The sequence below is a fragment of the Pochonia chlamydosporia genome, chromosome 1 (genome assembly GCF_001653235.2).
Source record: "Pochonia chlamydosporia 170 chromosome 1, whole genome shotgun sequence".
Classification (NCBI taxonomy): domain Eukaryota; kingdom Fungi; phylum Ascomycota; class Sordariomycetes; order Hypocreales; family Clavicipitaceae; genus Pochonia; species Pochonia chlamydosporia.
This window is the reverse complement of record NC_035790.1, coordinates 4,836,341-4,847,882: the sequence shown is the minus strand read 5'-3', so window position 1 is coordinate 4,847,882 and position 11,542 is coordinate 4,836,341. Positions and strand designations below refer to the sequence as shown.

The 11,542-nt window shown below is 50.3% G+C and overlaps 3 protein-coding genes across 3 annotated transcripts; 1 reads left to right on the top strand and 2 right to left on the bottom strand.

Moving 5' to 3' along the window:
• Positions 1 to 46: 46 nt before the first annotated feature.
• On the bottom strand, positions 47 to 856 carry VFPPC_13033 (hypothetical protein; the record flags this gene model as incomplete). Its single annotated transcript, XM_018290810.1, has 1 exon — positions 47 to 856. One exon carries the CDS (start codon positions 854 to 856, stop codon positions 47 to 49), a length of 810 nt encoding a protein of 269 aa, XP_018149660.1.
• A 773-nt stretch (positions 857 to 1,629) lies between these two features.
• On the top strand, positions 1,630 to 9,099 carry VFPPC_01262 (phosphatidylinositol 3-kinase tor2; the record flags this gene model as incomplete). The annotated part of the gene is made up of 4 exons (XM_022428218.1): positions 1,630 to 1,694; positions 1,745 to 1,812; positions 1,875 to 8,596; positions 8,656 to 9,099. 4 exons carry the CDS (start codon positions 1,630 to 1,632, stop codon positions 9,097 to 9,099), a joined length of 7,299 nt encoding a protein of 2,432 aa, XP_022284732.1.
• Positions 9,100 to 9,452: 353 nt separating this feature from the next.
• Positions 9,453 to 11,304, bottom strand: VFPPC_18732 (sugar (and other) transporter domain-containing protein; the record flags this gene model as incomplete). The annotated part of the gene is made up of 8 exons (XM_022430300.1): positions 9,453 to 9,638; positions 9,705 to 9,863; positions 9,911 to 10,048; positions 10,101 to 10,316; positions 10,364 to 10,541; positions 10,587 to 10,712; positions 10,758 to 10,841; positions 10,895 to 11,304. 8 exons carry the CDS (start codon positions 11,302 to 11,304, stop codon positions 9,453 to 9,455), a joined length of 1,497 nt encoding a protein of 498 aa, XP_022285956.1.
• Positions 11,305 to 11,542: the final 238 nt, after the last annotated feature.

The following is an 11,542-nucleotide window of genomic DNA, read 5'->3' as shown; positions in this document are numbered from 1 at the left end:
GGTATCATTCCTCGTCTGTCGTATATACATATCCTGAATGGGCCTATCAACTCTTGACTACTTCGCCGTTTCGAGTCATAGCCTCGGCAACCAGTTTCCGTCGCTTGTTTCTGTCGTCCTGCTCTGCCAGAACCTTTGCCGTCAAAGACGCTGCCAGAGGGTTATTGATGCCACTTATCCTACTGTCAGAACCTTTGCTTGGCTGGACTGTGTCCGCCTTGCTAGTTGTCTCGCCATTTCCTGTGGTCTCATCGCCCTTTCGCTTCTTATTCTTCTTCTTCTCCGACTTATCCTTCTTTAAGCTGTGGGTCAATCCCTTCTCCCGCAGGTTATCAAGCCTCCTCTCCAGCCACCGGATATCCTTTTCGGTCGTTGGTAGTATTGTTATGGTATCCTCTTTCTCGAATTTCTCCCCGCACTCGGGACACGAACTCTCTTGGATTTCCGTAATGGCAATTTCGGCAAAGGCGTGGCCACATGGAACCAAGTATACAGCCTTGGTGGATGGGCCCATCTCCTTCATAGATATGGGACACGCCCATCTGTCGCCGGATTTTGAAAACTTCAGCCGCACCACATCTCTGAGTGACTTGATACCGAAGGTGGCGGGACTTTCTTCGGCCGGTTCGTCCGACGGCATTAAACCATTCAGGATTGCTTCGTAGTTGAACAATCGCCCTCTCCAGTCCGAGACGGCAGCCTCCATCTCGAGACTGGCGCCGCTGAGAGCGCAGTGAGTCCATGCGTGAGCCAGCGATTCTAATGCCGTGGCCTTGAGTTCTGATACTGTCGGTGCGCGAGCGGCATTCTTGACCAGTTCTCGCCTCTTCGGGATCGACCCGCCGTCGTTACCCATGATTGAGTAGTGGCGTATGCTCGTTGAATTGATGCAATAGAGTGTGTTTTGCGTTGTCGAGTAGGGAAGGAAAATCCGAGGGACTGAAAAGTCGATAGGCGCTATGTCTGCGGTTTGGATGAGCAAAATCTGGTTTGATGGCAAAGTCATATTGAGCATTAGATGAGAGACCATGGTGACAACTTTGTTATCGATAGGCGCATCTGCTTTGACTACGTACAGTATGTAGACTGTGGAGACACAGTCACACTGCATCCCCATTGAGACCTGCGTGTTTCACTTGGCTGACACGAGTACCAATGCTATAGCGACACAGTGTGGTAAGTGCCTGACACGGCGCCCATGTGACAAGGACCCACATGAGGTGTGCTGGTTGCCTCGCTGCGGGAGGCGCCTCCGACAAACTTCATATTCAGCTTGGCGATTCATCGTGTCGACCCTGACTTTAAGCAAGGGCCTCGTACCGGTGCGAGCCGTTCACAGCTCTTTCTGCCTCAACGAATAGCGATAGGTGTTGTGATTTTACACATCACTTTCATTGCGAGCATTCGGGAACTTGCAACTCCACAAGGCCCACCCACAGCACCATCTGCGAGTCTCACCCAGCCGTCTTTCATTTATCCCACGACGATAGCTTCGCGATCGACTGGTCAATTTTCCCATCGTGCGAAACGCCTTCGAATTGCAACGATCCTATTGTTTCGCCAGACGTCTTAACGAGGCAGGTCGTTCATGTTGGCCTGATTCCGATCTACAGCGCCAGGTAGGGGAGGATGGCGCAACAACAACAAGTCGCTCTCGAGCGGCTTGAGCACATCACTAGGGGCCTTCGATCTCGGTAGGCTGTTATCAAGCTTCCACATGAACTTTTGGCTTACATGAGAACAGTGTCGGAGACGATGTGCGCAAACGAGCTGCCATCCAGCTTCGGGACCTCGTCGTCGTTTGCCATCGAGGTAAGAACCCCCAGCCCCTCACTTAGAGACGGTTCGAACCGGACTAACCAATGCAAATATAGACCTCAGCCAGGAACAATTCCTCGCCTTCTACAATGCAGTTAATAACAAGATTACCCAGCTAATTACCCATGGCAGCGACTCTGCCGAGCGACTGGGCGGCATTTACGCGCTGGACGCTCTAGTCGAATTCGATGGAGTTGACGTTGCCGCCAAATATACCCGATTCACCCAGAACATCAAAACTATCTTGCGAGGCAAAGACATAAATCCAATGAAACCAGCGGCTATAGCCCTGGGAAAATTATGTCGGCCCGGAGGCTCATTGATCTCCGAACTCGTTGATTCTGAAGTAAACACCGCCTTGGAGTGGCTCCAAAACGACCGAGTTGAAGAACGTCGATATAGCGCCGTCCTCGTTCTTAGGGAGTTGGCGAGGAATGCTCCAACGCTGATGTATCAATATATTCCGACTATTTTTGACTGGGTTTGGGTCGGACTACGAGACCCTCGACAACTCATTCGAGAGACGTCGGCAGACACTGTCGGCGCTTGTTTCCGCATCATCCGCGAGCGAGACCAGGAGATGAAACAAATATGGATGAGCAAGATTTACACCGAGGCTAGACAGGGTCTTAAGGTTAACACTGTCGAGTCCATTCACGCCTCCCTGCTGGTCCTGAAGGAGCTGCTTGAGCAAGGAGGCATGTATATGCAGGAACATTACCAAGAGGCCTGTGAAATTGTCTTCAAGCACAAAGACCACAGGGACCCGACTACCAGGCGAACGGTTGTGTCACTGATTCCTGATCTGGCTAGCTATTCGCCCGCCGATTTCGCCCACACGTGGCTGCACAAGTTTATGGTATACTTGTCGGGAATGCTCAAGAGAGACAAGGAACGAAATGATGCCTTCTTGGCTATCGGAAACATTGCCAACTCTGTGAAGAGCGCCATTGCTCCTTACCTTGACGGGGTCCTTATTTATGTCAGAGAGGGCTTGAGTGTCCAGTCGCGTAAGAGAGGCTCTGTCGACCCCGTCTTCGATTGCATCAGTCGACTGGCTGTCGCCGTTGGACAAACATTGAGCAAATACATGGAAGCACTGCTGGATCCCATATTCGCTTGTGACTTGACACCGAAGCTCACGCAGGCTCTCGTGGACATGGCATTTTATATTCCTCCAGTCAAGCCCACGATCCAGGAAAGGCTCTTGGATATGTTGAGTGTCGTTCTTTGTGGCGAACCTTTCAAGCCTCTCGGGGCACCTCAGCCGAACACCCTTAGCTCAGTTCCTGCCATTAACAAGGACGTTAAAGACCCACAGGCGTACGAGAATCGGCGATCGGAGGTCAAGTTGGCGCTTAACACGCTCGGCAGCTTTGACTTCTCTGGACATATTTTGAACGAATTCGTCCGTGACGTGGCCATCAAATATGTCGAAGACGAGGACCCCGAAATCCGAGAAGCTGCTGCCTTGACATGCTGTCAGCTGTATGTGCGTGATCCTATTGTCAATCAGACTAGCTATCATGCGCTACAGGTCGTTGGTGATGTTATCGAGAAGCTACTCACTGTCGGTATCTCTGATCCTGATTCTCACATACGTCGGACCGTTTTGGCGGCCCTGGATGAGCGCTTTGATCGCCACCTCGCAAAAGCCGAGAACATAAGAATTTTGTTCTTTGCATTGAATGACGAAGTATTTGCTATTCGAGAAGTGGCCATCTCGATCATTGGTCGGTTGGCGCGATTCAACCCTGCCTACGTCATTCCCTCTTTGCGCAAGACTCTTATTCAAATGCTTACGGAGCTTGAATTCTCGGACGTGGCGCGGAACAAGGAAGAAAGCGCTAAGCTGTTGAGTCTTCTGGTACAGAATGCACAGTCACTCATCAAGCCTTATGTCGAACCTATGATATCAGTTCTTCTGCCAAAGGCTAAAGACTCTAGCCCGTCAGTTGCAGCTACAATCCTCAAAGCCCTCGGCGACTTGGCGACAGTGGGCGGCGAAGATATGCTGCCGTATAAAGATCGTCTGATGCCCCTGATCATTGACGCACTTCAAGATCAGAGCTCCAACATCAAGCGGGAGGCTGCTCTCAATGCTCTTGGCCAGCTGGCTAGTAACTCTGGCTATGTTATCGAGCCTTATCTGGAATATCCGCAGCTCCTGGAAATTCTGCAAGGCATCATACGCACAGAAGACCAACGAGGCCCTCTCCGACAACAAACAATCAAGCTCATGGGTATTCTAGGTGCTTTGGATCCGTACAAGCATCAGCAGGTAGAAGAGCGCACACCTGAAATCCAGCGGCGAGTAGACTCCAACCAAATGACTGATATCTCTCTGATGATGACCGGGTTGACGCCTTCTAACAAAGAGTACTTCCCAACCGTTGTTATCAACGCGCTGCTCCAAATTCTGAAAGATACCTCGCTAGCTCAGCACCATGCAGCCGTCATTGAGGCGATAATGAACATCTTCCGCACACTGGGCTTGGAATGTGTCTCTTTCCTCGATAGGATCATCCCCGCCTTCTTGCAAGTCATTCGATCCTCAGCTTCGACTCGATTGGAATCATACTTTAATCAACTAGCGACATTGGTCAGCATTGTTCGCCAGCATATTAGAAATTATCTACCGGACATCATTCAAATTCTCCAAGACTACTGGGACAAATCACCATCGCTACAAACCACAATCCTCTCTCTTGTAGAAGCTATTTCCCGATCACTGGAAGGAGAATTCAAGGTTTACTTGGCTGGTATTCTTCCAAACATGCTCGGAGTGCTTGACAAGGATTCATCTGCTAAGAGGATACCGTCTGAACGAGTCCTGCATGCATTCCTTGTTTTTGGTGCCAGCGCAGAAGAGTATATGCACCTTATTATACCCGTCATTGTTCGCACTTTTGAAAAGCAGGGGCAGCCTGTCTTCATACGAAAACATGCCATTGATACGATTGGCAAGATATCTCGACAAGTTAACCTCAACGATTACGCGGCCAAAATCATCCATCCCCTTACCAGGGTGCTTGATAGTGGCGACCACTCCTTACGCGTGACAGCTCTTGATACCCTCTGCGCTTTGATACAGCAACTTGGAAAGGACTATGTACACTTTATGGGCACAGTCAACAAAGTTATCAACCAACATCAGATTCAACACCAAAATTACGAGCTCCTCGTGAGTAAGCTGCAAAAGGGAGAAGTTTTACCTCAGGACTTGACCTCAGAGTTAAAGTTCAATGACATTGCGGACGAAACACCATTTGCTGATTTGGGCACTAAGAAACTGGAGATGAATGCAATTCACCTAAAGGCAGCATGGGACACGAGAGGCAAATCCACAAAGGAGGACTGGCAAGAATGGCTGCGACGGTTCAGCACTACCTTACTGACAGAGTCACCAAACCACGCACTCCGTGCGTGCGCAAGCCTAGCTAGCGTTTATTTGCCGTTGGCTCGTGAGCTCTTCAACTCAGCGTTCGTGTCTTGCTGGAGTGAGCTGTACGAACAGTTCCAAGACGAGCTGATACAGAACATTGAGAGCGCCATCAAGTCGGAGAATGTGCCTCCTGATCTGTTGGGACTGCTTTTGAACCTTGCTGAGTTTATGGAACACGACGACAAGGCTCTCCCAATTGATATCAGAGTACTCGGACGAGAAGCTGCTAGATGCCATGCATATGCCAAAGCGCTTCACTACAAGGAGTTGGAATTCCTGCAAGATCAAAGCAGCGGTGCTGTTGAGGCACTCATTGTCATCAACAACCAGCTTCAGCAATCCGATGCTGCTATCGGTATTCTACGAAAGGCACAACTTTACAAGGAGGGCATCCAACTTCGCGAGACTTGGTTTGAAAAGCTTGAGAGATGGGAGGAGGCTCTCGCCTTCTACAACAAACGTGAACGAGAGATCCCTGCCGACCAACCCACACCCGTTGAAATTGTCATGGGTAAGATGCGATGTCTCCACGCCCTCGGAGAATGGGACGCTCTGGCCAATCTGACGGGCAGCACTTGGGTTAACTCTGCCCCCGAGGTCCAGCGAATGATTGCTCCGCTTGCCACTGCCGCCGCATGGGGTCAAAATAAGTGGGATCATATGGACAACTATCTATCGTCTCTTAAACGGCATTCGCCAGACAGGTCCTTCTTTGGTGCCATTCTTGCACTTCACAGGAACCAATTCCGAGAGGCGGTGGCCTGTATTGAGCAGGCTCGTGAAGGTTTGGACACAGAGTTGAGTGCTCTCGTGAGCGAATCATATAATAGAGCGTACCAGGTCGTTGTTCGAGTTCAAATGCTGGCAGAACTCGAGGAGCTCATCGTATACAAGCAGTGTGACGAAAAGAAGCAAGCAACAATGCGCAAAACTTGGGAGACCAGATTACAGGGATGTCAGCGCAATGTCGAGGTTTGGCACAGAATGCTACGCCTTAGGGCCTTGGTAATCTCACCGGCGGAGAACATGCGGATGTGGATCAAGTTTGCCAATCTCTGCCGTAAATCTGGCCGTATGGGACTGGCCGAGAAGTCTTTGAAGCAGCTCATTGGCAGCGACTCTCCCTTGGAGACAATGATTCCTTACTGGCCAGAGAATAGGAGCGACCGGTCAGGGTCTACGCCGCCACGAAACATCCCGGCTCAAGTGACATACGCGATGTTGAAGTATGAATGGGAGCTCGGCCAACAGCCTTCTGGACGCCGGGAAGGCATTTCTGAAAGGACGCTATACTGCCTCCAGAGATTTACAAACGATACTGCCCACCGGCTGGATGTGGCCAAAGCACATCTTGCTGCTCAAGCAGGTAGCACTGATGGCAACCTTCCCACGGACTATGGAATTCAAGGCCAGATAGACCCGTCTCTGATGAGCCCACAGACTCAACGGGCATTGTATGACCAGACCGTTTTGCTGGCGAAATGTTATCTGCGCCAGGGAGAGTGGCTTATCGCTCTGAACAAGAATGACTGGCAGCATAGCAAGGTCCAGGAGATTCTCAATTCGTACTCCCAGGCCACTAAATACAACCCGCGGTGGTACAAAGCCTGGCATGCCTGGGCATTGGCAAACTTTGAAATTGTCCAGACGCTATCTGCCAGGAACGAGAGCCAGCTATCCAGAGCGGACCAAACAGTGCTTATTGAGCACGTCGTCCCGGCCATCCAGGGTTTCTTCAAGTCTATTGCACTCTCCGTTGGAAGCTCTCTCCAAGACACACTTCGTCTGCTGACCTTGTGGTTCGCACACGGCGGTAGCACAGATGTTAATGCAGCCGTTATGGAAGGCATCAGCAATGTTTCTGTAGATACCTGGTTGGAAGTTATCCCGCAGCTTATTGCCCGTATCAACCAGCCTAACAAGCGGGTGCAGCAGGCTGTTCATAACCTGCTGGCCGACGTTGGCAGAGCTCATCCCCAAGCTCTCGTGTATCCTTTGACGGTGGCCATGAAATCGTGGCAGAATACGAGGAGATCGCGCTCCGCAGCGCAAATTATGGATAGCATGCGGCAGCACAGTGCAAACCTGGTTGCCCAAGCAGACATTGTGTCTCATGAGCTTATTCGTGTCGCGGTTCTCTGGCATGAACTTTGGCATGAAGGGTTAGAGGAGGCATCGCGTCTCTATTTCGGCGACCACAATATTGAGGGTATGTTCGAAACGCTTGGTCCTCTGCATGACCTCCTTGAGCGTGGCCCAGAGACGCTGCGCGAGATTTCCTTTGCGCAAGCATTTGGCCGCGACTTAAAGGAAGCCCAAGAGTGGTGCCACCAGTATGAGAGTTCAAAGGATGTGAATGACCTCAACCAGGCCTGGGACCTTTATTATCAAGTGTTTAGGAGGATCTCCAGGCAGCTACCGCAGGTCACAAGTCTGGAGCTTACATATTGCTCACCTAAGCTCCTCAACTCCAAGGATCTGGACCTCGCCGTACCTGGAACATACCGCAGTGGCCAGCCAGTCGTCAGAATTATGTCCTTTGACACTACGCTCAGCGTCATCAACTCCAAGCAGCGACCTCGCAAGCTTATACTGAGCGGCAGTGATGGCGTGTCGTACGCTTTTCTGCTTAAGGGCCACGAAGATATTCGGCAAGATGAACGAGTCATGCAACTCTTTGGTCTGTGCAATACTCTCTTGGCCAATGACTCGGAATGTTCCAAACGACACCTCAACATCCATCGTTATCCCGCGATCCCGTTGTCACAGAACTCTGGCCTCTTTGGTTGGCTACCGAACACTGATACCCTTCACATACTCATTCGGGAGTATCGCGAAAGCCGAAAGATTCTGCTCAACATCGAGCATCGCATCATGCTTCAAATGGCACCGGATTATGACAACCTCACCTTGATGCAGAAGGTAGAAGTATTTGGCTATGCGCTTGACAATACTACTGGTCAGGATCTTTACCGTGTCCTGTGGTTAAAGTCTAAATCGTCCGAGGCATGGCTGGAGAGACGAACCAACTACACTCGATCATTGGGTGTCATGTCCATGGTTGGATACATACTCGGCTTGGGTGATAGACACCCGTCTAACCTTATGCTGGATCGCATAACCGGTAAAATCATCCATATTGACTTCGGCGACTGTTTCGAAGTGGCAATGAAGCGAGAGAAGTATCCAGAGAGGGTGCCATTCCGGTTAACGCGAATGTTGACATATGCCATGGAAGTCAGCAATATCGAAGGCAGTTTCCGTATAACTTGTGAGCATGTAATGCGAGTGCTTCGGGAGAACAAGGAAAGCGTGTTGGCTGTCCTAGAAGCGGTACGTACTGTCAAATCCACTTTTACGAAACCTTGGAGACAATTTCTAACCTGACACAGTTTATCCACGATCCTCTTTTGACATGGCGTTTGACGAATACGGCATCACCGGCTGGACCAAACTTCCAATCTGAGCGTGAGGTAGCTCTTGCAGGTCCCATCGCCGGCCGGGCACGTCGCCATTCCATTTTGAATGCGGACGTCGCACCGTCAGAATTACTCGCAAATGGCGAACCGTCTGCGCCTCCTACATCCAGAGCGAGAGCGCGTACAAACAGTTCGGTAGCCCCCGATGGCAATGTCGTTAATGGCGCGCAGGAGGCAGAGAGCCAAAATGCCAGGGCAGTCGAAGTGCTAGATCGTGTGCAACAAAAGCTCACCGGCCGCGACTTCAAGAACCACGAGGAGCTGGATGTCATCAACCAAGTTAACAAGTTGATTGTTGAGGCCACAAAACTTGAAAACCTTTGCCAACACTACATCGGCTGGTGTAGTTTCTGGTAAGCATGTCTCTGATTTAAGGGTATACAGAGTCGGTGTGCTGTTTCGTATTAACACACCCTTTTTCTTCTTTTATTTTTGGTTTCTGGTTTGATAACTGGTGATGATTGCCGGAGTTTGTGGGCTGTATAACAGGAGGTGGAATGTACTATAAATCATGGTTTCTTTCATTGCCTCATTGGGCTTTTGATCCCCAGCTTTAATGATACCTTGACTAATGGTCAATGTTACAAGTTGACTTATTCTGCTGCATTGAGCAATGACGACAACTAGTTTATGGTTTAATGATTATTGGCATTCAAGTTATAGTATGTTTATTTCATATCTTGTCGTACATTGCGTCAATGTGTCGTACATTATGATAGCAGTGGCTCATCCTCCTCGTTACTTGATCTCGCAGATGGTACGTCCGCATCCTGACCTGCTCCATCAATCACGCCGCCCAGCGGAACGGTTGCATTTCTATCCTCCCCTTTTCCAAATAGACTGTCCATATCTTCCAATGCCCTACCCTTTGTTTCGGGATATAACAGCCAGATGATCTGCAGACTTAAATCAGCTTCCATATTTCAACCCCAAGGGAGTAGGCACCAGAATCAGCATCTTACCGGTACACATGTGAAATTGACCACCATGAAGAACAAGTATATCCCGCTTCCGAACTTGGCATTTCCCACGGGCCAGATCTGAGAAACGAGGATGCTGCCAATGGAACCTCCCGAGGCTGCAAAGTTGAGGCCACGAGCTCGAACAGAGGTCGGAAAGATCTAATGGCGTTAGATTCACCAACACTTGGAAATTTTGGAATCCTCACCTCGGAGCTGTATACCCATGCCGCTGGGCCGAGACCAAGACTATAACCCATTGCGTAGATGAATATAAAGACGATACAGATGACGTCCGCAACCTTGCTCTTGTTTCCTGCATACAGCATCGGCAGAAACCCGTTCACCTAATTTGTTAGCAACTGCTCAAATGGAAATCAGAAAACAAAGCACACTCACAAGCATAGCAACTCCCATGATCAGACTCCCCCCCGTCAAGCAAGTCCTCCTCCCAAACCTATCAATCGCCCACATCTCCACAATCGTCATGCCAATCTTGACCGTCATTTCTACCGCCCCCGCCATCAATGCCAATCTATAGTTCAAGCCCAAGGCCTTCAGCAGGGTAGGCAAGTAGTACTTCATTGCTGTGGCACCACACATCTGCGCCATAAACTGTAAAAGAAAAGCGCGCCACAGACGAGCAAAGAGACTGGCGTCACGGAGAGCGAGAGCGAAAGAGAGAGGAACGTCGTGCCGGCTTTGTGCCGGGATTCGATATCAGCGGCAATGGCGTGGAGTTCATGGGTGATTGATTCGGCGGGGATGGTGTCTTGTCGAAGGCGGTGCAGGACTTTGGAAGCTTGTTCCATGTCGCCTTTTTCGAGGAGCCATCTTGGTCTGGGGTTGTTAGTAGGTGTGGTGTTGGGGTGGGAGTTGACGTACGTTTCTGGGAGGAAGAGCAGGCCGGTTGTGAATGTCACGGCTGGGATGCATTGGATGAGGATGGAGAGTCGCCATCCCCAGAATTTGCCGGCGTTGGAAGTCCAGAATGTCATGAGGTAGCCGACCCTGTGAGGTTAGTATGTTTGCGAGCCGTGAACTGGATAGACGTACCATAGGCCGGAGGCAAGACCAGCGATGAAGCCTACGTGATTCATGGTGACGAATTTTCCTCTTTCTTTTGCGGGAGATATCTCACTGTAGGTTGTTAGTTTTCGAAATGAATCACAGTACTAAGTATCTTATCTGACCTTTGATATAACGGCACCGTAGTGCTCACCACTCCAACACCCAGGCCGCAAACCCATCTCCCCAAGGCCATCATTCCCACCGCACCATCTCCCCTCGCAGCCGCCATCAATATCGCCCCAAGACTCAGGGTACACGTGCCGATCATGGCGGCATACCGTCTGCCCAAGTAATCTGCAAGAGGATGCGACAAAAAGATGTATGAGAGAAATGTGCCCAGGTAATATATCCCCGTGATGAGGCCCTTTTGCGCGGGCGTCGGGTCCTGGAGCGTCTCTCGCCAGCCCGGGTGGACGAGGATGGAGGACAAAATGCCAATGTTGTAGCCCCATATTGAGGCGCCTATTGCGAGGTGAAGACATATGGCGTATAGGCGCTTTGTGCCCTTGGGCAGGTTGGATAGTATTCTCATTTTGAGGGTGTGATGTGTGTGGTCTTGAGATGGGCTGTGGCTCGTGAGGGTTGGGGGCAAGTGCGTAACATTTGGATATGTCTGGGAGATGTATAGACGTAGTATCTTATCATCTATCCATTATGTCGTAGATTTACAAATGAAATAAAACAAAACAGTAAGTAATATATGCAAATATTCAGAGTGAAACAGTGAAACCAAATGTCGGACGTGGACGTTCAACCTTGCGGGGCTGACC